This window comes from Hipposideros armiger, unplaced genomic scaffold, assembly GCF_001890085.2.
Source record: "Hipposideros armiger isolate ML-2016 unplaced genomic scaffold, ASM189008v1 scaffold_266, whole genome shotgun sequence".
In the NCBI taxonomy this organism is placed as follows: Eukaryota; Metazoa; Chordata; class Mammalia; order Chiroptera; family Hipposideridae; genus Hipposideros; species Hipposideros armiger.
Genome location: NW_017731616.1, coordinates 1282647 through 1306615, shown reverse-complemented (window position 1 = coordinate 1306615; position 23969 = coordinate 1282647). Strand labels below are relative to the sequence as shown.

General features: G+C 35.4%; 1 protein-coding gene and 1 pseudogene across 1 annotated transcript in view; one reads left to right on the top strand and one right to left on the bottom strand.

Annotated features, from left to right (window-relative positions):
- TLK1 (tousled like kinase 1) overlaps positions 1-23969 on the top strand; it is a 128480-nt gene that overhangs the window by 47126 nt on the left and 57385 nt on the right. The window contains exon 3 of the mRNA XM_019656821.1: positions 11600-11671. Coding sequence (XP_019512366.1) covers positions 11600-11671 — 72 coding nt within the window. The remainder of the gene's footprint in view (positions 1-11599; positions 11672-23969) is intronic.
- LOC109390385 (mitochondrial import inner membrane translocase subunit Tim23 pseudogene) lies at positions 7061-8610 on the bottom strand (annotated as a pseudogene).

Here is a 23969-nt window from a genome sequence, read left to right as displayed (position 1 = left end):
CAGCTCGTGGCCTCTAAGCTCAAGGTGCTGTGTTCAGTCTTAGTTATGGATGGGTGTAGCCACCATCCCAAACGGGAGTCAAACCCGGCAGCCTTGTTGTTAAGAGTGCACGCTCTATCCACTGAGCCATCTGGGTGGCAGCTCATCTCAAGGTGCCAAGTTCAGTCTTAGTTGCAGGTGGGCATAGCCCACCATCGAATTGGCAATCTTGTTGTTACACCAGCTGAGCCATCCGGCCACCTGTTGGCAGCTCAGTGGCAGCTCAGCTCGGGCGCAGTGTCACTGGCCCATGTAGGAAATCGAACCGGCGGCCCTGTTGCTCAGAGCTGGTGCTGTTAAGCTAAGTCTTAACCAACTGGGCCACTCAGCCTGCCCCCTTTTTGCTATTTTTAATTTATTTTACTACTGATTTATAGCAGTAGGAATAAAGGTATACTGAAAAACAGCTTTATTAGAAATTTTAATAAGAATTTTAACATACTGAAAGAAACCTCTTCATATCAAGTAAAACTTTGTGCACAGACATAAAAGATAAAGGATATTGTTATGAATGCTTTGAGCATAATGAGATGGTCCAGATTCTTGTTGCAGAATATTATATAATGAAATCCTTTTGTTGAATGACTAACTGCTAAGAAAACCATGTTTCCATTTTTAACTTGTAAACATCTTGTCAAGTTTATTGATTCTTGAATTTGAGAAAATTCATCTAGTGTAATGTCATTTGATGACTCTGAGTTTGATGAATAGTCAGTGTCACCATCATCAGTTTTATAGTCTACAGGTGCTGAAATATCTCTTTGTATTTATTTTCTTATTTGTCTAATTATAAAATGTCTACCTCTGTCATTTTCTTCTCTAGACCATCTTGGTTGTAAGATGGATATTTCTTAATTCTCAACTGGAGTCAATGAAAGCTTAAAATCATACTACAAAGCTGGTATCTCTAGTTTTTTATACATTCTTGAAAGATGGTACAGTACTTTGGGCAAGGCAAGAAGACAACTGAAAGGTGATAATTTATTTCACTATTGCATCATCCTTTTAGGTCATTAAATCTGTATTGTTTCTCTATTTCTACCATAATAAATGACCACAAAGTTGCTTAAAAGAACACAAATTTGTTATAGTTCTGTAGAGTCAGAAGTCTTACTCTGGTCTCGAGTTAAAATCTAGGTGTCTGCTGTACGGCTGCATTCCTTTCTGGAGATTCTTGAAGAGGATCCTTCTCCTTGCCTTTTTCATCTTCTAGGGGTGGCCTGCATTCTTTAGCTGGCAGTCCTCCTCCATCTTCAAAGCTAGCTGTGTTGCATCTCTCTTACTCTTCTTCGGTGGAAGTTAATTTCTCTTTAACCACAGTCTAGAAAGGTTCTTCACTTTTAAGGACTCATGTAATTAGATTGGGCCCACCCCAATCTAGATAATTTGGTATAATTTCCTCATTTCAAATACTTACCTTTAATTGCATCTGCAGAGTCCCTTTTGCCATAAAAGGTTATATTCACAGGTTCTGGGGATTAGGACTCAGGCATCATTGTGGGCCATTATTCTGCCTGTCATATCATCACTCCATTTTCTTTTTATTTTAGTGGTTTTTGTTTGTTTGTTTTAACATAGTTGGGAATAATGATTAAGTAATGATGAAGTAATTCCTAGATGATTTAGTAACAAAATATAGGAAAAATGAGATCAATAAGATCCCATAATGTATTGTAGATTTACAAAAGGATCCAGTGGGCATCTGGTCATTAATTGTAAGACAGAATGCATTTTATTTTTTTAAGGTAAATTTTATTTTTACTCTCTGGATGATCTCTAAGAAAGAATAAGTCCTAAAATATCAGTCTTTACAAATAGCTAGAATTGCTTAAAATAGAAGCTCAAAAGCTAAAATTGGGTCCAGGGGACCCTGATGGTATTCTAAGAATTAAATACTTCTTCCCCAAACCTGGTCCACAAAAATATTCTACAGTTTCTTCTATTAATTTTATGGTTTTACTGTCATATTTGCTTTAGTTTATCTAGGCTTCACCTTTTATATAGTACTGATAGGGATCTGGTTTTCTTTTTCTCCAGCTAGTGAACCAGTTTTCTCAATAATACTTCTTAAATCATTTGTGTTTTTCCACTGATTTGTGATGCCACCTTTATCATATATTAAGTTGCCATGTATATGTATGGACCTGTCTGTGAAATTTCTCTTACGTTCCAGTGGTCTGTGTTCTTGTGCTAGTATCACAATAAGAAAAAAATACTGTTGTATTTTGGTATGTTTGTTCGTTTGTTTGTTTTTTAATTTATTTTAGCCGAGCCATCCTGCCCCTTGTTGGCTGCTCAGCTCCGGCTGGGACTCGAACCGCTTTTGCTCAGAGCTTTCACTCTTGAGCGAGCTCTCAACTAACTGAGCCACTTGGCCAGCCCTCATATGTCTTTTTTATATGATAGTGCAAGTCTCTTCTTCAATCTTCTTTTGTAAGTTTGACTAAGTTATTTATGGATCTTTATTCCTTCATAACATTTGAGCATCTCTTCATTTGCTTGTTAGTATTTGGGGATTCTTTTTTTCTGTAATAGCTTATTTGTATCTTTTTCCTTCAAATGGAACTTTTATCCTGAATGCATTGAATTATGGATTAATTTGTGGAATACTGAATCTTTATAAGATTAGGTTGTCCCATCCAGGAACACGAAATGCCTCTCCATTTATTCAGTTCTTACAGAGTTCTTAAGAATTTTTGGCTAGTTTTTGTTTTGGTTTTTTTTGGCTAATTTTTGGATACTTTAAAGTGTTTGTTGCCAAAGGATTTTTATGATATTTTCTAATTGGTTATTGCTGACCTAGGAGTCTTTTGATTTTTATAGGTTGGTCCTGTCTTGTATGTAACAGTCTTGCTGTTGATCTCTTCTATTGGTTGAATAGTTTGTTGATTCTCTAAGTTTCTCTAAAAGAAATAATTATTTTCCAAAAATTAGTTTTATTTCTTACACCTCATATATATATATATATACATTTTTCCCTTATATTGGTCATGACCTTCAGTACTGTGTCTTGTTCAAGAGGAATCATCTAGTTTCTCCATTAAGTGTATTGTTTGCTATAGGTTTTGTGTATATAACCAAGACTAAATTAAAGAAGAGCTTTTCTATTCCTGGTTAGTTAAGAAGTGTTTGTATGTTTGTTTGTTTAAAAATTATAAGTGTTGAACTATGTAAAAGTCTTTTTTTGTTCTTGATTAAAAAGAATCATAAAATTTTTCTCCTTGGATTACTAATGTGAATTATATTAATAGTTTTAAATGTTGAAACTTGTTTGCATTTCTGGGATAAACCCTACTTGGTTATGATACACTGTTTTTAAAAATACATTTATTGGATTTAATGTATAACTATTTGCGATTTTTACATGTATGCTTATAGAAGAAATAGAGGTTCAGATGTAAAGAGTAACAGTTTAGTGAGTTTTTTTTTAAAGATTTTATTGGGGAATTGGGGGAGGGGAACAGCGCTGGGGAATCGGGGAAGGGGAACAGACAAGTTGCTGTCCTTTTGTTCTTCAGTCTAGTTGTGGAGGACATTGCTTCACTGGCCCATATTGGTATTATCATTGCGCTCTTCCTGGGTGAGGCAGATCGGTTGCTGGCCACTGGACGGCCGCTCATGGCAGCTCTTGGCAGCTCATACTGGCTGCCTGCCGCTCACGCCAGCTGCCCGCCACTCATGGTAGCTCACCGCAGCCCACTGCAGCTTCATTGCAGACTACGCTGTTGCTGACAACTCACGGCAGCCCAGCTCCAGGTCGAGCTGTTATTCACCATTTTAGCTGTAGAGGGCAGTGTCACTGGCCCTAATGTGGGATCCGAACCGGCGGCCCTGCTGCTCAGAGCTGGCGTCCTAAGCCAGCTCTTAACCAACGCGCCACTCAGCCGGCCCTAGGGAGTTTTGACAAGTGTGTACACTCGTATTAACCCATATCCCTCTCAAGATACAGAACATTTTCATCACCCTATCTTATCTGTTTTACAAGTATAAATCAGTGTCACTAGCCCCATAAAATGAACTGCTTCCCCTTTCACTACATTATCAACACCCTGTTTTAATAGGAAATGTTCGCAGGAAGATGGCTAGGCATTTACCTGTGAAACTATCATGGCTTGGAGTTTGTTGGGAAGGGAGGTGTTCTACTACCATTTTAATTTCTTTAATATTATTTAGTTTGTTAATCCATTTCACTTAAGCTTTTCAAACTTATTAGTGTATAGTTATAATACTTTAAAAAACCACCTTTGTTATTTCCTTTCTTTTCATTCTTTCATATTCTCCTTTTCTGTACATTCTTGCCAGAGCTCTGACTAATCACTTATTTCAAAGAAATAGATTTTGGTTTTAATCTATCTTAACTTTTTTTTCCCATTCACTTTTGTCTTCATAATTTACTTGTTACTTTGGGTTTGCTCTGTGGCTCTCCTAGCTATTGAGTTGAATGAATTAGTTTATTTAAATAGAGACATAATTAGTATACAATAAAATATATAGATTATAAGTGTTCAGTTATGCAATCCCCCCATGGTTTTTATTAAGGTATAATTTACGTGTAGTGAAATTAACCCTTTTTATTACATAATTCTGCTGTAAGTTTTGATAAATGTATATAATTGTGTAACCCCCACCACAAATTGAGATATAAAATAGTCCCCAAAGTATTTCCCATGCCCTTTTGTAGTCAATGCCTCTAGGTTGCCACTGGCAACCACTGATCAGCTTTCTGTTCTTGTAGATTTGCCTTAGCAAGAATGTCATATAAATGGAATAAATATTGTAATATGCAGCCTTTTGAGTGTAACTTCTTTTAACTTAGCATAATGCATTCATTTGAGATTTATCTATGTTGTTGTATGCTATAATAGTTTATTTTTTATTGCTAAATAGTATTTCATTATATAAATATACCACACTTCTCTTTTTTATTTTATTTTTATTTTTCAATTAGAGTTGACATTCAGTATTATTTTATATTAGTTTCAGGTGTATAGCATAGTGGTTAGACAGTTATATAATTTACAAGTGATCCATCCCCCTGGGACTATATACATAGTTATTATAATATCATTGACTATATTCCCTATGCTATACTTTATATCCCCATGACTATTTTGTAACTACCAATTTGTGCTTCTTAATCCCTTCACCTTTTTCACCCAGCCCCCCAACCCCCCTCCCATCTGGCAGCCATCAGTTTGTTCTCTGTACCTAGGAGTCTGTTTTTGTTTCGTTTTTGTTTATTCTGTTCTTTTGATTCCACATTTAACCACACTTCTTTTTAATACTTAGGAACCAAACTAGGTTGTGCATGTTATGTGGTAGTCTCTTAGAAGAATGTCAGTCAACTGATGTAGCAGGAATGTGGAATCAGAAAATTAACATTTACTATTCCCCAGTATAATTATTGATTAAGGCCAGGATCGTCAATGGATACTAGAACCATTTAGTAAAATGTTATAGAGAACAAGGTCTCAAAGTTTTACCTTACAGGTTAGTTATTAATTACAAAAGAGAAAATGTACCTTTAAAATGGAGAGATTTGTTGGTCACCACCATTTCTCCTAGATGAGAAACATTTGGGTTGTTTCTAATATTTTGAGAATTACAAATAAAGTTACTATAAACTTTGTATTTTCCCTTGTCTTAGATTTGGCAATTGTTTATGTGATGTAAATACCACACAAGACAAAATATAGAACAATCCCTCCGAAAAGTTTTCTTCTGCCTCTTGCCAATCATTTTCCACTTGTCAAACCCCTTCCCTAAACCCCTGTCTGATTTCTATCACTACAGATTAGTTTTGCCTGTATTTGAATTCCATGTAAATGGAATCATGCAGTGTATTCTTGTATCTGGCTTCTTTCATTTAACATAATATTTTTGAGATATATCCATGTTGTTGCTGTTTAGTAGTTCATTTTGTTGTTGTTGTATGGATATACCACAATTTGTTTTCTATTTGTGGAAGTGATATTTGGATGTTTTCAGTTTTTGCCTGTTACAAATAAGGGTGCTATAAATATTCTTGTACAAATCTTTTTCTGGATATATGTTTTCATTTCTTTTGAGGAAATACTTAGGAGTGGAATAGGGTAGGTGTATGTTTTAACTTCATTAGGAACTGACAGGTTTCCAAAGTGTTTGTGCCATTTCCTATTCCAACTAGAAGTAAATGTAAGAATTTTAATTGTTCCACATCCTTACCACATTCAGTGTTATGATTTTTTTCTCATTTTAGCCATTTTAGTGGGTGTGAATTAGTATCATCAGTTCAAGGTTTTCCTTTTCTCTATATTCTTGTCAACACTTGTTATTTATGTACGTTTGATAATAGCCACTCTGACAGGTAATGAAGTGATATCTCATTGTAGTAAGATTTTTTTTTTCTCTTTATCTTTGGTTTTCAGTGGTTGATGTTACCTAAGTATGTTTTTCTTTTTACTTATTCTGTTTGGAGGAATTAGTGAACTGCTTTAATCTGTAAATTTACGTCTTCCACCCAGTTTGGCGTATTTTATGGTTATTAATTCTTAAGATATTTTTTCTCTCCTGTGACTCCCAATATATGTATATTAGACTGCTTAATAATGTCCGGCAACTATTTTTCAATAGTTTTTCTCTCTATTTAGTTTGAATAATTTCTTTTTTCCTCCCTGTTTTCATCCTTTTTTTGGAATACAGAGCAATATTAGAGTTTTGAATTGTTAAATGAACAAACTTGATGATACAGTATTGACAACAAGCATGACCTGAATTACGGGAGTAAGTGGTTTTCCAGGTCAAGGGTAGGAGAGAGAACAGGTGCGAGATCTTCAAAGGAGAAGAGAACCACATTACTTGGTCACCAAAGCGTTTTGGCTTCAGCTCTTTAATGGCTGGAAGGAGAGCTGGTCCTGGTCACCAGCCATGATCTTCATCACAGCAAATCGGAATCTCCACAATTTTTCAAACCAGTTATAGGTAGAAGAGAATAACTCCAGACTGACTTATAAATTGATCTGTATGACTATTAAAGTATACTCTATTCACAAATTGGCAAAATCATCAGTGACTGGAACAGGGAGCCTTTCATGTGCTCCCAGTTATTATATAGTGCACAGAAGCTAGTATTGGTCCTGCTATACCCTCCAAGGTCACCTGTGCATTTATACAACATGCCCATCGTGATTCCAGCTGCTACTATACTGAGGTCAGCTTTGGCATCTTGTGTTTTCTCAGTGACACCAAATATACTATAGAGCAAAGCCTGAGAACCTAGTGTATTAGCCCAAAGTGCTTTTTGCCTCGTCACCATGTTCAAAATCTGTATGTTTCTTGGTTTGGACCAGGCCATATTCTGGGTTTACTTCAGTCCTAGCCTTAGACCATTCATTCCCCCAAATGCAGCCCCTGTCATACAACATTCTCCCATGGTAAAGAAGGCCAGTTCAAATCGGCCCCGGGTTTTATTAGCTGCACTTGGTAAAATAAATTCATCTGTATCCTGCATGAGATAGTAGGGATCCTGATTTCAATAAGGATGCCGGCCAAATCCACATGTGAGTAACCAGCTCCAGGGGCTCCAAAAGAGCCAGCCAACTCTCCTGTGCTTCTGTTGCCACGTCCCCTGCCGCCTCTGTGGTGTTGGAGCAAACCACCCGTCAGCTTCTCACTGCTGCCTCAGGCCGGGGTCGTCTGTATGACCATTGCTCCTCAGTAACAGTGGGGAGACCCATGTTACCATCAACCCCTTCACATGCTGACTTTCTGGGTGCCCGAGCCCTGAATAATTTCTTTAGATCTTTAGTACTTTGTCCATTCTGATGTTAAGCCTATCCAGTGGATTTATTGTAGAGAGGGACTTTTTCAGTTTTGGAATTTTCACCTGGCACTTTTTTGTATTTTTATTTTCCTGCTGAAATTTCCAATTCATGCATTTATTACAAGTATATTTTCCATTGTCATTTTGAGCTACTTAAACAGTAGCTGCTTTAAGATCTTTGCTAATTCTAATATCTGAGTTACCTTGTGGTTGGTCTCTATTGACTGTCTTTTCTCTTGAGTATGCATCACATTTTTCTTGTTTTTTCATAAGTTTAGAAATTTTGTTTATATTCTGCACGCTGTGAATGATACATTATAGTGACTCTGGGATTTGATGTAGTATTTTTCTGGAGAGTGTTGATTTTTTTGGCCATTATTTGTATTAGCAAAGAATTAACTTTGCTAGACTGGAATCTAAACTATGTTTCCCTACTGGGACCATCTTTTTTTACTTGTCTTAGCCTCATCTGGACTTAGAGTCTGTTCCACTCTTGCATAGATCAGTGACCAGCCAGAGACATAGGTAGAGGTAATAGGCAGAATTTACAACTCTGTCTTTGTGGTGCTTTATTTTCTACCATAAGCCTTCTTATTTTCCAACTGTTGAGGTAGCTCAAAACTGGTTTGTCAAGCCAGTAAGCCTGCATGTTTTGATCCAAGTTTCAGCACTTTGTGCAGCTCAGACTAGTGTACTTCCCTCAAAGGACGCGCGCCCTCCCTCCCACCCCCAGTTCTATTCCCTTCTTCCAAATGTTATCTCTTACCCATAATCTGCTGACTTTTTGTTGCTCAGATGCCTTCAGGTAGTTGTTTTTTATATTTTTTTCTAGAATTTTTAGTTATCTGTGGGAACATTGGTCTGATAAGAGGTCTTCTGTTACTACTTGTGGCAGAATTTGTATTTTTAAAAATCGTTTTAAAAGGTAAAAATATCTAATGAAGTTATATTGAGACTACCAGTTCAAATCAGAACTACAAGGTTTTTATTTACGTCTGTATCTTCTTTCTTGTATACCAAGAATTATGATTCTCAAGTACATAAAGCAGATGATAGAATATCGCAATCACCTACTTCTTTCTATATCTCACACACAGTTATTTTGTTTCAAAATAACAATACTTGTGCTATCACAATGACCAAAGTGATTACTGAAAACAGTTAAAAAATTGTTTCCTTATGCTTTCCATAAAACCATCCCCCAGTTTTTAAAACATTGTATTATTAACAACTTTAGCCATTAAACTTCATACTTTCTTCCTTGAATTTCTCGTTTAACCTTTATCAACAAGTATATTTTATTGCTTGCCTTCAGTTCTTAGGTTGAAATTCTATTCATTTTGATTGTCTACAGCTTGTTCTCTGTATTCTTTTGGAAGGGCTCATGGGAGCAGTGTTTCTTGACTTCTGGCATTTTGATAACAGTTTATCTATGTGCCCCCTATATGTTAAAAATCAGTTTTATTGAATATAAAACACTTTATTCATATTTTCTGGAATATCTTAAATATGTTACTGCATTTTCCTGCATAAAGTGTGGCTTTTGAAAAATTTGATGTTGGCTTTCTGGATTGATATTCTTAGGTATATGTTGTGCTCTTTCAGGCAGTGGTTTCAGGTTTTAAACAGTTTCTAGGAAGATTTCTCGTTGCATCAGTAGTCGTGGCTTTCTCGCAAATCCTTTTCATCCCTTCATTTCTTTTGATTTCAAGTATTCCTCCTGTTTACCTTCTAGTTCTCTTAAAATTTTATCTGTTTTATGTATTTTCTCTTATTCAGGCTTAATATTTATTTTTGAAACTTTTTTCCCCAATTTCTAATGCTTTCCTGAGTTCTGTTACCTTATTTCTGAGATTTTTGAAATCTGATTTATGTTGTTCTTTCATGTCTTGAGTCATTTTTGTAATGTCTTCGAAATAGTAGGTTACAATTTTCACCTATTTTGTGAAATGTGTGTGTGTTTCTGATATGCTTTTATTATCAGGATATTATGTATGCTTTTATTATCAGGATCTTATTCTGTACCTTACTCTCTTTTTTCTTATAATAACTTCATGGGATTGACCTACATCATTTTGTGTTGCCTTTTTTGTTTGTTTTGTTTAGTGGCTTTTCTTATAGTGCTCCCTCTGCTGCTCTTTTTGGGCACTTCAAAAGTGTGGTGTTTTTTTTTTTCTGAGATTTCTAGGCTTTGCTGTCTTCCTCACTTTTATTTTGACATTCTCTTTCCTTTTTGTTTATTATACTTACTGTGCTCGATTTTGATTTCACACCCAGTAGTTTAATCTTTATTGTGACACCCTTAGTGAAGGATCAGTTTCAAGAGTTCATAGGGGCTAGATAGCACCAACTTCAGGCTTCACCATGGACCCCTTGCACGTAGTCACTATTGTAAAGGGCAGAAACCCTTCCAGATGTAGCTTCTGTACTCATTGACCTTCTGGTCAATTTGCATTTGCTGTTTTGGGAGTCTCTGTTCTCAGATCTGTCTGACACCCTATTTCCTTTTGCTCCCTCTCATACCATGAAGGTTTTGTGGTTGTTGGTAATCTGTTCCCACCTCCTACTTTGCGGAGGGGGGGGAATTTTTTGTCACCCAGTTTTGTTGTAAATGTTGTCTGTGGATTTGGGGTTTATATTTTTATGTGGTGATTTAGGGATGCTTAAAAGCATTGCCATTGCCTCATTGTCCCTGAATATTTCTAGTTTATCACTTCTTAATTGCTGTTTGTGGTGTTCTTTGTTTCATCTTGCCCTAATTAGGTTATAACGTCCTCTGAATAGTGACTGAATCTTAATCAGTCAGAGTGCTATTTGTGTTGAAAACAGCCTTTACCGTGTCTAGCATGGCACTGGACATGTATGCAATAGCTCAGACTCATCTGTTTGGAAATTAGTCTATGGGTAATTATAGCCCAACTTGCAGCCTTTTAATAATAGTAGGATCAGCAGCTACTCTTACAAATTGAAGGGAAACGGGAATATCAGCTGAGCCTGCCTGAACATGAAGTTCATTCATGTGTCATCTTTGGCATATATACCATAGCCTGTCAGCCTCTGGTCTAAACATTCCTGGAAGACATTGATCTAATATACTGATGATCCCAAAAAGTCTACAAAAATAATAAGCATCATAAAAACATATTGGAAATGTAGCAAATGTCATCCTGCAGAATAACAGCTTATTTCTGTTTGTCACAGTTCAAAATATTATAAAGGAATTGTAGAAACTCTTCAGCGAAGCAATTAAAATAGTCAAGATGGTAAAACATTTTCTTAAAGAACTAAGCCAAAACAAACAGAAAAAAACAAAGATTATTTAGTTTATTAATATGAAGAGAGGCAAATGGGTGTCTGGATGGGATATGATGGAATTTGATACGATTGTGAAGGGAATTAAGGAACACAAATAATACTTTCAGTTAAAGGAAACATTAGTTTTTATACATTAGGTGGTAGGTTGGTTTAGGGATCTTGTTATCCTAACAGTAGCCCAATTCCTTGGCTTCTGAATTTGGTATTCTAAAACATCAGCTAACAAAAGTCAGTTCCTGAAACACAGCAGAACTTAATTGAGTTGATAAAACTCTCCAATATTTATAGTGTTAATAAGTTGGTATTTCTTACTTTTACTTCATTTGGCTTCCTTGCTTAAAAGAAATCATACTTTATTTTCATTTTTGAAGATAGATTATTTACATTGTAATATGCTTCATTTAAAATTACTCCTAATTTTTACCTTTTAAAAATCTTTAACAGGCTTCAACAAATAATGAAAGCTCTAATCACAGTTTTGGAAGCTTGGGATCTTTAAGTGACAAAGAATCAGAGGTAAGTAACTTCATTTTAAATATGGTGCTATTAAAGTAAAAGATGGAATTAACTGTTGTGTTATTTTTTAACTAAATAGGTTTTTGTTTTCATCAATCTTTGTGCCAAAGGTTACTACTTTTTAAGTTTCTTGTAGGAGCATTTTATTCGACCTTATGAAACACAGCATTCAGATTGAAGACTGTATTTGGTGTTAGAAAGAAAATATATTTTCTTTGGTTATGTAGCTGAACTTATACATTAGTGGTTAGATGTTCTTAATGGAAGACAGTTACTAGGCATTCATACTTCTAGGAGATGAAGGTGGTTTTTGTAACACGTTGTTTCACAGTTTTCTGCTATTTCTTGTTATACTTACCAGTTTGGTCCTGAATAAGGAAGGGTTTGTTTACTTTCTGAGCTATAGATCTAATTTTTTTTTCTCCTTTTGAAATTTCTTGTGGAATTTCATGCTGTTGGCTTTCACTTTTCATATTTAAAAATATCTGAAAAAAATCCCTCCTCTCCCACCCACCTATCCTACTAAGAAAATACATGGGATTTTGTAAATAGGCATTTGGATCCATTGTATAGTTCACATTGATCATAATGTACTTGATGGCATCTTTTTAAAATGTATAGACAGGAAGTTCTTTGGGTTTAAGCATTCACTTGTTGATGCTGCAACTTTACTTTTTGTGGATGTAGCTTTTAATATCATCTCTTGAATTATAGAGTTCTGTTGTGTGTGTGTGTGTGTGTGTGTGTGTGTGTGTGTGTGTGTGTGTGTGTGTGTTCCCTGTCGATGTTAACTTATTTCTGCCTGATCCATTTTAGTCTCTTTTCTATTTGGGTTAGTGTAGCTATAGCACCTTGATAAATATCAGCAGGTTGTTAGCACTCAGTAACTCTTAGCATTTAGTTTTGGTGTTCAGTGGAAAGGGAATATCAAAGGTGGCATCTTTTTAAGCCCTGTGTTACTGAAAGTATCTAGGAATCTCTAGGGTAGACAGTTTGTGCAGTTCTCTGCAGGCACCCTGACACTCCAAAGGAGTGTGGCATAGGGCTTTCACTCATCAGGCTTTCCCTTCCACAGAGACAACTGGCAGGCAGCTGAAAGGACTGTGCAAGTGACGGGACTTTATCTGCAGTAGGTTCCCTTGAGGTAAGCGTTAGTAGCCCCTGTAGCACCAGATGATCACAGTTTAGTTTTTCATTAAATTAACACACTTATACTGAGCCCTTAAAAATTGTAGGTTTAGATTTAGTCAAAGTACAGTTTTTCAAAAACTATATCAAGAATTTTCACTTTATATTTCCTGGACTTTGAAATATATCTTGACAGTTCCAGATTTGGGTCTATTTAGTAATTTCACATGCCTCCTCTTTCATAGGCTTTTATGTTATGAAGAGCAATAAAATAATTTTAGATATTTCTCTTTTCTGTTCACCACACCTGGTGCTTTTGATAGATTTTTTAAAAATAGCAAAACATAGTAAAAGTTAGATCACCTATAACATATATTTCTATGTTCTTTATAGATGCAATGCAGTATTTGACTTCTTTTCAAAAGAATCAGTCTGTAAGAAAATATCACTTCCCTTTAAAGAATTCTAAGGATCACTTTGGGCTGTATTTTTAGTTAAAAAAAAAATATATATATATATATATATATATATATATATATATTTTTTTTTTTTAAGATCGTAATGACATTTTCAGTGAAATACAATTTGGTTCACCATTGGATGTAGTTAGTTTTATTTGTATAGAAAATTTGACATTTGGAGCAGCAATAGAAAATCTTAAAAATCTTTTGAGTTTTGCTATTCTGAGTTCTGTATCTGGAAGTTTTACAAATTAATGGCTAAGTCAAGTGGCATAAAATTTTGGAAATAACCACATATATATTTCCTCAAGATTTAAAGAAACAATTTTTTTTTTTGGTCTTCCATTTTAAGAAGCTATGTATCTGGAAAATGATTCCCAGGTTTTATTTCTATACTAGATACTTTAATTAATGAATTCCCTTGGGGTGAAATTTCATACACATCAAGATACAGTTATTCATAGGTCACTAAGTCAAGTTATTGGGGGTAAATAGTAAATTGCAGAATAGAAGTATTTCTTTTTTCCTCAGTACCCCTAGGAGTAGAGTTTATGTAGTATTCTATTGTTTTCTGATGTCATTTTATTCTTTTGGTAACCCATTTCCTGATCATTACTTTAAAAAAAAATGATAGTTTTTGTTTCTAATGAACAAATAGTGCTAAAAGGTTTAGTTAAAAAAAAGAAAGAAAGAAAGAAAGCAGTTCTCTACCACCCACCCTTACCACAGCCTACTTTCTATTCTTTTAGTTTTTTCTTCCTGGTATTTATTTCCACATTTTAATATAAGTAATGTACATATCTTGCTATTTTGTTTCATCAATTGGACATTATCTATTGAGTCTCTCTTAGTATTTATAAAGATTAGTTTACTAATATCCCTTCACTCTCCTCCTACCCAGTAATCTTTTCAGATACCCATAACCCTCCAGTTTTCTTCTATCCTTTTACTATTAAAACTGAAAAGCGTCTGATATTTACTGTTGGGCTCATTGAATCTACTTCAACTGAAATTTTTTATTTCAGTTTATATATGAATTATTTCATATTGCCTTTTATTTCTAAATGTAGACTTGTAGAACAAAAGGGCTTTTCCTTTTGTTAATGAAATTGCCTAGTAGGTAGGAAGGTGCTGGTATTGCTTTTGCTTTATTTTACATTCCTCTATGTCTAATTCAACAGGCTCCAAAAATGCACTGTATTTTTTTTATTGTGAAATAAATATTTTTTAAAATTAGTTTCAGCTGTACAACACAGTGCAGTAGTTATAATTTTTACCCCTCAAAGTGACAACCCCATCCCCCAATCCGCTGCCTGCTTCTCTCCCCCCCATATCACACATATCTATTACAATTCCCTTGACCACACTCCCACACTATACTCCACGTCCCGTGACTATATATATATATATACTCACTTATAGTTGATCGCTGTATTTTCATTAAGCATTTATTACTTATCTGTAACCTTCTAACTTCTGTGCCCAAGCACAGAGAATATAAAGATGAATAGGATACTATCCCTGCCTTCATATAAGATCAGTGTCTAGTAGAACAGACTATTTCATAAACAGTATGGGCTATGCTATCATAGATGTAAGCACAAGGTACTGTGGGATCAAAGAGCAAGGAAACCCTAATTCCATCTGCCTGCAGAGGCGAGGCAGGGAGGGAAAAGAAGAGAGGTCTTTCTTCAAAGAAGAGGTGATTGGTGATTGGTGTTAGGAAAAGTTGTGAATTCATCTCAGAGGACAAGGGCAAAGTGTGAGAAGAAGGCAGGCAGAGGGACTATGGTGTGCTTTTGCTTTCCCACAGAGGCATGGCAAGTAGTTTCGTTCAAGGCGTGGGGCAGTGATTCTCAAGCCTGACTGGACTTTAGATCACCTGAAGAGCTTAGAGACAATGCACGCTGCCTATCTAGGTGATTCAGCTGGTTTGCAAACTTCCGGTATGGGGAGGATATGCAGGAATGGTAAAAGGTAGGCAGGGGTCAGGGTTTGAAAGCGCTTGTATTTCATAGTAAGGAATTTGGACTTTTATCTAGGTTATGGAGAGCCACTGAAGCAGGGGAAACAAAAGATAAAGTAGAGATGAAGACGGCTCCCAGGTGGCGGTGTAGAGAAAAGAATCGGAGGGAAGTGAAACCTAAGTTGGGAAGATCATTTACTTATTGGAATACTACGCCTTTGCAAACTCCAGACCTACAAGGTTTAATATTAGGAGGAAAAACTTCAAGTGGGAGGGGTTCTAATCATAGTGTTCTCAAGTTTGCCTTTTGGGCTCTGCCTTCTCCTTCAGAGTCTAACTTTGGTTACTGATGCTGTTACTACCCAGACCCATGCTTCTCAGACTTCAAAGTGCAAGTGAATTCCCAAGGATTCTCATGTCTATAGGTCTATAGTGGGGGGTTGCACTTCTCCAACAAGCTCTCAAATTCCAGTAGATTTTAAAAGTAGGATCAGTAGGGTTTGATGACTGACTGTGGGGAAAAGAAGGAAAGGGAGGTGCCTAGGATTATTGAAAGGTGTCTAACTTTAGGTGGTAACTCAGGAAAGAAGGGGTCAGGCTAGAGATGAAGACTTAGGAGTTTCTGGCATTAGGCGTGAAAGGTTTGGGTGGTCTGAGGATTCCTGGGGGTCCCTGAGACTGTTTCAGGGGGTCCACAAGTTCAAAACAATTTTTAAAACAGTGCGAAGACATTATTTGCCTTCTTTACAATAATGCTAAGACATTTATTTAGCTTTAAAATTTTTTCGTTTTCTTGTGAGTTGACAGTGAAGATATCCAGAGGCTGTATGACATATGATGATGTCATCACTGATGATTTATGGATTGTGTACCTGTGTATTCTGGTATTTAAAAGTTTTTTAGTTTTGGGGTGGCCAGGTAGCTCAGTTGGTTAGAGCATGTGCTCTGAACAACAAGGTTGCCAGTTCGATTCTCACATGGGATGGCATGCTGTGCCCCCCACAACTAGATTGAAAAAGGCGATTGGACTTGGAGCTGATGGGTCCTGGAAAAAACATACTGTTACCAAATAAATAAATAAATGTTTTTTTGTTTTAAATTCTAAAATGTTGAATATTGAAAGTTATATCCCACATAAATAACATGTCTTTGGGACCCTGAGTAGTTTGTAAGAGTTTGTAGAAGGGCTCTAAGACCCAAAAATTTAAAAACTGCTTTTGTAGATGAACTCATCCTGATAGTTTGTGTAACACTAAGAAATGTCAGTAGGCAAGGTGTGTGTGGCTGGAGAAAGGAAGTGGATAGATAGTAGGAAGAAAAGGGGAAACGGAAGGAGAAGACTAATGAGCACAATTAAATGTCACAGAAGTCCTTTAAGATAATGACTTGAAAACTGACTAAGAATTTGTCACTTAGCCTCAGTTTTAGCAGATTAATGGGAGCAAGATGCCAGATTATAGTAAGTTAAAGAATCATTGGAAAGTGAGGAAATAGTGACAACAAATATTGACTACTCTTGGCAGAATCTTGACTCTGAAGAAAACAGTTTCTTCCTTAACAGGCTTGACATATTATGTGCTAAAAAAGGGTCATAGCAGAGCTGTGATAGGACAAAGAAAGTGCTGAAGAGAGAGGAGATAATAGAACTGAAATTTAGCACATTTTCCTGGAGTCCATATGAATAGTGAGATCCAGATCCTGCTGGGCAGGGTTAGTTGTGGACACAACTGACCAGGGAACATCCTTTCTTGTGATGGGTGAACTTCCATACCTAATTACCTTTCTCCTACTTCACAGTGAAAATAGAGGTTATCAGCTGAAGGAAAGAATCACCAATGGGTTGTGGGTATGAGGAAATGATATAAATTTTATGAGAGGATCAGGGAAGGGAGCTGGGGAGGGGGTCACTCATCCTTTAGTTAAATGTTTTAGAATACCTGAAGGAATTAGAAGCATGGTCTGTATGCCTTATCTGCTGGCTAAAAATCTAGATTATTTTATGATGATAAAAGAAGGAGCCCATGTTTCTTGGTTATCAGTGTTTTTCACATTTTGGAACCTGCCTTGACCCACCTATTTGCAGTTCTTGCAGGACCCTTCCCATGTCTAAACACAAAGACCTTGTCTGCTTTCTCTATAAATTCTGAAATTGCTGTCCCCACCCTACCTTATCCTAGCGTGTATCTTGTGGTTCATTTGGGATTTATAGTGAATATTAATACCATAACCATTCCTCCTCCCTGCCTCGCCTTTTGGGTATCTTAGAATATATTTCTCTGCTTTATTTCTTACTGAGTGGAGTATTTGTGTCTGATTATACGACTGGATATAAATATCATTGAATTATATCATCTTTAATAATGTCGGAGAAGCACATTTAAGTCTTTATACATATGTGTTTACTACATAATAATGTTTGTAAAGCAGACACACACACGTGTCAAATTATTCTGGGTTTTTTTTCCTCCATTTAACCTTTAATATTCATCTTCTATAATACTTCTATGTAACCTGAATTAGAATTGAACAATTTAAAATCTATTCTATCTCTTTCGAGAACCAAAGTATTTTTTTCCCTTCCTCCTGGGAAGTATCAATTCTTTAGCCCTCTATGACCCTCTCCTTAGCACATTAGCATTAAATTAGTTTATTTTTGATCCAAGTGCATTTGGGGATTTTTGGGTTATTTAAGATTAAGGATTTTAAGTTACAGATATATGGAAGCTGGGACAGTTGTTGCATCTAGACATTTAAACTTAGATCCACTTTCAGAATTATAATGATTATAATGAAAGAAGAATATAATATAGATATGATGGCTTGATTGTCTTAATTTACCTCTAACAATGATTAATGAAGGCCCTTTTGTGAAAGAATATCTATGGTTAGCTTTCTCATTTGAATTAAGTTTCTAGAAGTCTTGGAATTTAGTTTTCTCTTTTTTTCTCCTCGTTTGAGTTGAAGTTACAGTACTGAAAACACTTTGAAGCATTAGTGCTTTGTTCTGTTCTTTTTTTAAAGGGCCACATTGTGTGTGCTTTCTTATTTTTATATTTTGGAGGAAGTAGAAATTAAAAGGAGTTGGCAATTAGACCTAAAATCAACTTGGACCTGGTTTCAGGAAGGCATTATTTCCATTTCTATTGGGTTGTCGGAAAAGTCATGACGCATTTTTGCAATGAAAAACAGAAAAATACTTCATGACTTTTCCGACAGCCTAATAGAACTCGATACTGTGTATACAGTTATTTAATAGGTTTTTAAATGTAAAATCTTATTTTTTGAATAAGGTATTTTAAAATTACATATAAACATATATAAATTGATTAAATGGGTTGTCTTCTGTTCTTAGCAAATCAGCTAGATTAGGAGGGTGATCAAGAGTATTTCCTGTTTTTGCCTTGTTTTTATATACTTTTTCCTATTTCCTTTTTGCCCTCTTAAATAGTGTTCAGTTTCCGTGTTTCCTAAGTGAACACTTAGGTTCCCAGGATTGGTTGGAAGTTATGATTTTATTTGAAAATAGAGGTAATACTGGCCTTAAATTTTAGGTTTCAGATTTGTTTTTTAATTTCATTAAAGTTTTACTTGTCTGTATATATTTATTAAAACCTGTACAGATATTTTCTTTAAGGTCTTAGTTTGAGCACCCAGTAAGAAAGAAGAAAATTTGAAAACTGAATTTAATGATACATAGTTTAAGAATCACCAAAAGTTACATTTTTATGCCTATTCCCCTCCGAATGAATTACCTTGTTTTTGACTATTCTGTTTAAATCTGTTTAGCTTCTCAAGATTGTTAGACACCTAGTCATTTTTAAGAAATATTCTTTGTATCCTGCTGCCTGCATTATTTTCTAAAATGTTTTAGCTTGATACATGGTCTTTGTGGTGTTCTAGTTGATGGGCTCCTATGTCGTCTTCTTTACTTATCTTCCAGCTGGTAGTATTTTCTCACTTCTTACTGTTAGGTGGGCCAAACCATAAATCTTAGTAAGTATTATTATGTCATTTGTTTTACTGAAACATTGTATGTAACAGTATTGCTATATACAGTGTACAGTATGTACAATAACATTGTTGTCTTGAAGGAAGGTACTCTGCATGCATGCAAAATTGTGTATTTTTGTAACACTAATAAAGACATCTCAGTAGGGGAATAAATTTTTTATTTTTCTCCCTTACTAAAACTAATAATCAAATTTATAAATTATAGGATTTAAAAGTTCCTGTGAAAAACCTGGAATTACTTTGTAAATTTTTCTTTTATTTAAAAGAGAAAACTGTATTTAATGTTAACGTTGTACATTAAAGGACATACTCTTACCAGAACTATATTCAGCTATAAGTTAGTGTGTCTTACTCCAAAATATGTTATATGATAGGGCTCACAGCAAAGAAAGTGGGTCTATTCTGGTTGAATATAGTTGTACATGTCCTGAGTCTCCTGGAAGGAAAAGTGAACTGGAAACCAAATATGGGTCTAATATTGCTCTGTGCCTCTGTTTTCATAAAGGTGGAGGACTATGTGTCAGAACCATCTTGGAAGCTTTATCAAAGTAAAAGTACTTGGAAATTCTGATATACTCTGGCTAGATAATCTTGCAGTTTCTTATAAATCATGAAATCTTGAAATAATTCAGTAAGGTATTTATTTATCAAACAAACATACAGCTGTTAAGTGTTTCCCTTTATAAAAGTGCATTTAGTATGGGTGGTTGGTTGTTTTTAGAGCAGAAAAGTTCTAAGCCAATTGATGAAAAGATTGGAAGAGAAAAATGCCAGGTTATTTTTAGAATGAAGACATACTTTAAAGCAAATCTTGGTATAGTGCTTGACCATAGGAGGTGGTCAGTAAATATTCGTTGAATGAATATATTTAACTTCATTTTAGTTGTAGCTTGGTAGTTTTTGTGTCAATACAAATGATTCTGATGTATTCATCAACGCAACGTTTCTAAATCTTTTTTTTTTTTTTGTAAAGATTTTTATTGGGGAATTGGGGAAGGGGAGCAGACAAGTTGCTGTTCTTTTGTTCTTCAGTCTAGTTGTGGAGGATGTTGCCTCACTGGCCCAAGTTGGCACCATCATTGTGCTCTTCCCGGGCGAGGCAGATCAGTCGCCGGCTTCTGGGTGGCCGCTCACGGTGGCTGCTGGCTGCTCACGCTGGCCGCTCACGCTGGCTGCTGGCTACACACGGTAGCCCATGGCAACCCACTGCCACAGGGGCTGCAGCCTATGCCATCGCCGGAGACTCATGGCAGCCCAGCTCCAGGTTGAGCTGTTGTTCAGCATCTTAGCTGTGGAGGGCAGTGTCACTGGCCCTCATATGTGGGATCCGAACCGGGGCCCTCTGGCGTCCCAAGCCAGCTTTTAACCATCGCGCCACTCAGCCGGCCCACATTTCTAAATCTTACCAGCATTGACATTTGGGGCCTGATAATTCTTGGGGAGGAGGCGGAGTTGTCCTGAGCAATGTAGGATGTTTAGTAGCCTCTCTGTCTAACATATTAGCTATCTGAAGCCCACAGTTGTTCCAAAAATGTTCTCCAGAGATGGCCAGATACTCTGGGGGCGGGGACAGATTTCCCCTGGTTGAGAACCACTCCGTTAATGAAGGAGAGAAAGTAGTTTTAACATGGTTATCTGTGGAGCTAGATTACAACTCTGTAAGTTTCACATTTCTAAGTATGGAAACAGAAGCCCAAGCAGATTAATTAATTTGCCCACAGAGAAGTTAACAAGGGTCAAAATTCTAATTCCAAAGTGTCTCTTATTTCAAAATGATACTCTTAACTACTGTGCTCTGCTCTCTCTGCATAACTAAGATAGTGTATAACTTATGAATTAGACAAATGACCCTAGTAATCTTTTGAAAAAGAAATGGTATTCATTTTTGGAAATATTTAGATGCAAGACGATTTATAGTAATCATCAAATTTGCCAATCCAAGCTGTGCCTGGACTTATCACACTTTACAAATGTTTTATCTGATAAATATTGCTTTTAAACTGAATTTTAAGGGCATTCAGCACAAGCTGACATTTCTGAGAAATTTGGTTTCAATATCTTATACTATAGTAGAGTTTTTAAAATATTATGTATATTGATGTCAGTAGAATATAGTGATTATTTTACTAATTTTCTTTAAGATTCTCATTTTCTAGAATAACATGACAAACAATTGGACTTCTTATGTCCTAATGAGATAAATGTCTGTTATATGTCACAATTTTGGTCTTTAATTCTTTATGGAAGACTATATAAAGAATAACTTCTTAATTTTAGACATTTTCTAAAGTGGAACATGCAGAAAACACATGACTTATCATTATGATATATGTAGATTGACCATTGTTAATCCTGATGATACATCAGCATCAATTTTGGAGCTTTTCAGAAATAAGGATTCCTTTGGTGTCTTTCCAGAGATGGTTGAATTTGGAAAGGGAATTTCATCATGAACTTTAAGTAAAAGTGTTGAAAGTGATTTTGATATATAGTCAACATTGAGAATTTGTGCTATTAGATAAATGATAGAACAATTTCTTTTGAAAAACAAAACAAATCCCTTTTTTCTGGTTATAAATGTATTGGGTTGTCGGAAAAGTCATGACGTATTTTCCTGTTTTTCAGTGCAAAAATGCGTCATGACTTTCCCGACGACCCAATAGTATTGCTATAGAGAAAACAACAATGAAATACCTTTTTTTTTTTAACACATCACATAGACAGAGCTTAGATTGGTGCATGTTCTTATACAGTGTCAGTGTAAGTATAGATTGATATTGCCTCTGAAAGTGCAGTTTGACAGTATCTTTAAATTTTTAAATGTGCGTATTGTGATACAGCATTTACACTTAAAAGCATCTCTCCCATAGAAATAATTGTATGAGGACCTCTAGGGATTCATGTTCAAGGAAATGTCTATAGGGATATTGTACAGGAGCACGTTACTGTATCATGAGTGTCACAATGGGAGAAAAGTTACAAAATCACTGTTCTAAATTGTACTATTATTAGTACTCTCAAAATGCCAACATTTCCAGAATAAGTTATCTTCAAAATTTGTTTTTTACTCCCACAGCAATTGCTCTGTGTAGCTCTTTTATTCTGGTTGTATGATTTGAAAACAACTTACAAGATTACATGAATAAAAAGTTGGAGAAAGTCCAACTTTTGTAATTTTGTGATTTATACTGTTTAACAAATAAAACCTTAAAGGGAAAGCCAGAGAAAGGAAAGTGCCGAGAAATAGTTATGTTAATGTAAATGATAAGAAAATGGCAAACAATACTGCATTTCATTAATATTGAGCACTTAGTACATATGCTCCTTTTAAATATATATGAATGCAAATTAAAATGAGTCCAGGTGATAGGAGCTTAAGAAGTCAGACTGTAAGGATGGCAAGTAAAGTAGTTTTTAGAAATTGAGAATAAGATGGTTTTAGTAGTGCATTTACGTACTGATAGGTTGTGGGTGCTGAATATTTGTGAAGGGAGTAAACATTTTCCAGGCTTTTAAAAATAGGAGCTGGCACACTTTAAGTTACCTGTAAGACAGCACACATTTTAATTGGGTGGTTACTCAGTTTTGTCACTGGCTTTCTACCATCTTTGATATTCCATATTATTAAATAATAAAGGCAATATAGCAGACATTAGTCTACACTCAGATTTAACGATACATTGATTGGATTTACTCTGAACAGCAAGGAAATGCTCTTACTCAGTGATAGGATCCCAAAGTGCTGCATACATAAACTTTTTACACTAAATATTGAATACTGAAATCAGCAGTATAACAGTGATCTTCTTTTAGGTGTCAGTGGTTCAAGCAAACATTTCCAGATAATAGTTCTCGACATTAAAGTTTTGACTCTTGGGCAGAGACAGGCTCTGTGAATTTCAGGTCTTGCCAGCTCAAATTCATCCTTGAATTAGGACGTGCATATTTTATGATAGTTTTTATCTAAGTGTAAATTGGATAAAAAACAACAAAGAAATTATCACCACAGAATTTCAGTGTTCTTATAGTGCATAATTCTGACCTAATTTTTATAACAAAAGGTTGGAAGCAGCAGTATCTTGTATGTTTGATATTCTTTAATAGAACAGCTACTTTACATGGACTATTCTTATAAGACTCCAGATTTTTCTTTTTCATTCTGTGCTGTTTTGATATGTGCCATTGAAGTAAAGATTTTTCCAGTCTCACATCTAGTTCAATAAATTGTGCCTAGAAATGTGAATAAAAATTGAATACTGTTATTTCCAACTGCAAGCAAAAAGATTTGTCATGCCATTTGTTCGAAGTATAGTGACCTTGAATTTGATACCTGAGTAACTACATGAATCATTGGAACAGCCCATGAGTTGTATTTTGAAAACTAATCTTTAGCTAAATGAATTGATTAAAAAAACATCAGTCTGACAAGTTTGAGGATTGAATATTTTGTAAGGGATATTGTTTAATATTAAAGTAACTTTCTGTCTATTTTAAAGTATTTTCTCATTTAACAAAGAAATTAACTATACCTATGTCTACTAACTATAGTAATTTTATTAGAGATCATGATACCTGACTTTGTTATCTGTTCAATCAGCACTCACTAATATCCACTCCTTTTTCTTTTCTTGATGTTACAATATCTTTTCACATACTGTTACAATTTTCAATAATGAATTTATGGCAACAGTTTTAAATGTCTCTCTAGTTGGAGGCTTGTAGAGGTAATTAT